Genomic DNA, 3447 nt, shown 5'->3' with positions numbered 1-3447 from the left:
AGTTTCATAAGATACGATTTTCCGCCTGGGTATATATTATAAAAACAAAACACTACCAAGTATTCCCCTCAACACAAAACCAACTGATGAGGGATGGTAGGTTTGATTGACATTGTTTCTGCTTTAATTGTGCTCTGGAATGCTTTGGTATTTTTATATTTTTTCGGGAATAGTAATGGAATAGTAAAATGTGTATTGAATAGTTGAAAATTAAACTAAGGACTTAGAACGATACATCATTGTTTTATGCCAAAGCATAGATTTTGCGGGTATTTCAGATATATTCTTGCAGTGTAGGAAACACATGAACTTGAAACATCTCCTAAATATAACTGTAAAAAATATGAATAATACAGTGACTTGAAAACCGTTAACTGTTGACTTCAACGTAATCTGATAAATCAAGGTTTTTTATGTTTCTCAAATTCGATTGCTACTTATCTGATCTCACAATGAGATAATTTAATTGATTAATTAACAATAGTATGTCTAGGCTATGTTGTTATCTTATCCATCGGTGTAGATTTTTAATAGTTTGAAAGATGATCTGTCCAACTTGTTGAAGAGTCTTTTGAACCTAGTTAGTCCCGCATAGCTTACACTCAATTCGTAGAAAAAAGCATTGAAAATGTCAAAACGTGCTCAAGTTTCCACTACCACTCCGAAGACAGCACCGTCGACAGGAGGAATCTTATCTATGCCGACCACTAGCGCCCACAATGGCACTCGTAATCGGACGAGTTTACTTTTCACCAGCTTAATTTCGGCAATAATCATCTCGGCGTTCCTATCGTTCCATTATCTCCCGCCATTATCTTACTCTATCTCGGAATCCATCCCACAATAAAGATGTGCCCGCAATGGTTGCCGGCGTCGTTCGGATAGGCCTATCCTCCATTCTTCAGCGGGACGTCACAATGACAGCAATCTCTTCATGGCTCGGGCAGCTGCGTCGCTATCGGAATGAGTATTTGGCGGCCATCACCGGTAGGTTCGAGGCGCGAACGGGCAATGCCATTGGAATCGTTTTCGGATTGATAGACCCGTTGTTGTTCGCAGGAACCCTGTCCATTTTCATGGTCGTGTGCACTAATGCGTGGTCGTCGCCCGCCATGCCGAAGCTGCTCGCCGAACCGGATCCGCCCGTCTCGATTACGCCGGACGCCGGCTCCTGGATCGTGTCGATTCAGTCGATTGGTGGCATTTTCGGTATGATTATCGCTGGGCTCACGGTGGACCGCTTCGGGCGCAAGTGGCCCTTCATCGGCAGCGCGTTCCCGATTATTGCCGGCTGGACCATGATCGCCCTGGCCCGCGCCCCGCTGTTGCTGTACGTGGCCCGCTTCCTGTTCGGCGTTTCGTACGGAATTGCGTACGGCATTGCCCCGATCTACATCGGCGAGATTGCCTCGGACAGGGTGCGTGGTGCCACCGCCTCGTTCATCACGATGATGGCCAAGCTGGCAATCCTGTTCGAGTACTCGGTCGGTCCGTACGCGAGCTTCGAAACGCTGGCCTGGCTGGGATTGCCCGGGGCCGCCCTTTTTCTGTGCACGTTCGTGTGGATGCCAGAGTCACCTCACTATCTCCTCGGCAAGGGACGCTCGGATGAGGCGCACCGGTGTCTGCGCTGGCTGCGACGCCACTCGGAGGTTGAGGACGAGCTCGCGGCCACCAAACGGTCCGCCGAACGGGCGGCCAGCGAAGGCACCTCGATGGGGGACCTCTTTCAGCCGCGGTATCGCAACAATCTCATCATAGTATTCATCTTAGGCGTCGGCATCAACCTGACCGGCATGCAGGCCATCCTCAGCTACGCCCAGACAATCTTCGCCGGCATCTCCAGCGATCTGACGCAGGCCGAAATGTCCATTGTGCTCGGCGCGGTCCAGATGCTGACCGTGCTGTTTCCGGTGTTCTTCGTCGACCGGCTCGGACGCCGGCCGCTGATGCTGTGGTCTTCCGCTATCAGCACCTTGGGGATGCTAATGGGAGCCATCTACTTCACGCTCGATGCCGCCGATGTGGCCGTCAAGCCGTACGGCTGGGTATCCTTCGTCGGGCTCGTTGTGTTCGTCGTGTCGTACGCTTTCGGGCTCGCGACGGTGCCCTTCTCGATACTGAGTGAAATATTCCCGAAGAATATTCGTGCGTACGCCAATGCCCTGTTTGGCATTCTTAGTGGGGTCGTCATCTTCGGCGTGGTGAAACTTTTTCAAGTGGCTATCGACAATGTGGGTGCGTACCTGCCGTTCTGGGTGTTCACCGTGAGTGCCGCGTTGACGTTTGTGTTCGTGTTCCTGTACATCCCCGAGACGAAGGGTCGCAGCTTGGACGAGGTACAGGACATTATTGCCCGCTGGCGAACAGGGAAAGAGAACAAAGTTCCAAAAATTGTCGTAACTGTGGTAGAATGATGAAAAATTCTTTCATTCTAATGTATAAAATACTGACATTGTGATTTGTTTTGAAATCACTATATTTGAAAAAAATAACTTATTTTTGGCATAAAACTATATTTTTAAATTTGCCGAAATTTGGTGTTTTGAAACAAAATTTACATAACTACATGGGTACAGCATGAGCAACATATATTTTATATTAAAAAACTAAAATATAGTTGACCTAAATAACGAACATGTGACATTTGTTTTGCTGTTGTTAAATCGTTGAATTAATTAAATCCTAAACCAAATATGGTGGTACATTTGTAAGGACATGTGAAAAGAACTTATGGTATGATGTTTTTCAAATTCTTTTTCAACAATGCCCAACATAAGCAACGTATAAAATTGTAAATTTACTGGTTTTGAATCACACAATGTTTGGTGTTCACGGAAAAAGTCATCAAAATTTTACCTTTTACAACCCCCCAACCGTCACTAAACCCCATCCGAAATGCGGTAAACAAACGTTATGGTTCAGGAGCTAAGTATAACAATCATACGTTTTGCCAGCGGGTAGAAACAATTGCTCCAAATGGTAAAAACGTGTACCGTTCGACAGCAGCAAACAACATTTTCCCTTTGCTTTACGCACCTTGCACCACAGTAATTCGCGAAATTTGTTCCGCCATGGAAAAAAACGGCCAGTCCCCGTTCGTGCCTTGAATTGGTAAACGGATCAGATGCGAAAATAACGAGAAACGGATGATTGGCCGCTGCCGAAGCCGGGAGGTCAAACCCCGATAACCATTTCCTGATAGCAGATTGGTCATATTGAACAAATTATTTCGATTATCAAACGGCAAACGGATGAGTGGATGTGTGTGAATGTGTTTGAATGTAGGTGACCACACGATGTCTGTGGCGTTTGCACGGGAAAAGAACAACAAATAAACGAATAAACAAGGGGTTCGAAATAACAAACCCCTAACGATGCCCTAAAAATCCCGTTCACGACGCTTGGGGGCACAAAAGATTTGCAGTGGTTATTGAATGTCGCAAT

General features: G+C 46.6%; 1 protein-coding gene across 1 annotated transcript; it reads left to right on the top strand.

The window, feature by feature from the left end:
• Positions 1-917: 917 nt before the first annotated feature.
• On the top strand, positions 918-2417 carry LOC131293260 (facilitated trehalose transporter Tret1-like). Its single transcript, XM_058321340.1, has 2 exons — positions 918-987; positions 1060-2417. The coding sequence occupies exons 1-2, from the start codon at positions 918-920 to the stop codon at positions 2415-2417; spliced, it is 1428 nt and encodes a 475-aa protein (XP_058177323.1).
• Positions 2418-3447: the final 1030 nt, after the last annotated feature.

The sequence above is a fragment of the Anopheles ziemanni genome, chromosome 2, assembly GCF_943734765.1.
Source record: "Anopheles ziemanni chromosome 2, idAnoZiCoDA_A2_x.2, whole genome shotgun sequence".
In the NCBI taxonomy this organism is placed as follows: Eukaryota; Metazoa; Arthropoda; class Insecta; order Diptera; family Culicidae; genus Anopheles; species Anopheles ziemanni.
Note: the sequence above shows the minus strand (reverse complement) of the source record. Positions and strands in the feature narration are given on the sequence as shown.

What these genes read in the sequence shown, in the direction of transcription:
- LOC131293260 (XM_058321340.1), top strand. Translation starts at nt 918, where the DNA reads ATGACAGCAATCTCTTCATGGCTCGGGCAGCTGCGTCGCTATCGGAAT. An exon ending in GTATTTGGCGGCCATCACCG is followed by an intron (nt 988 to 1,059) that starts GTAGGTTCGAGG and finishes TGTTGTTCGCAG; the next exon opens with GAACCCTGTCCATTTTCATG.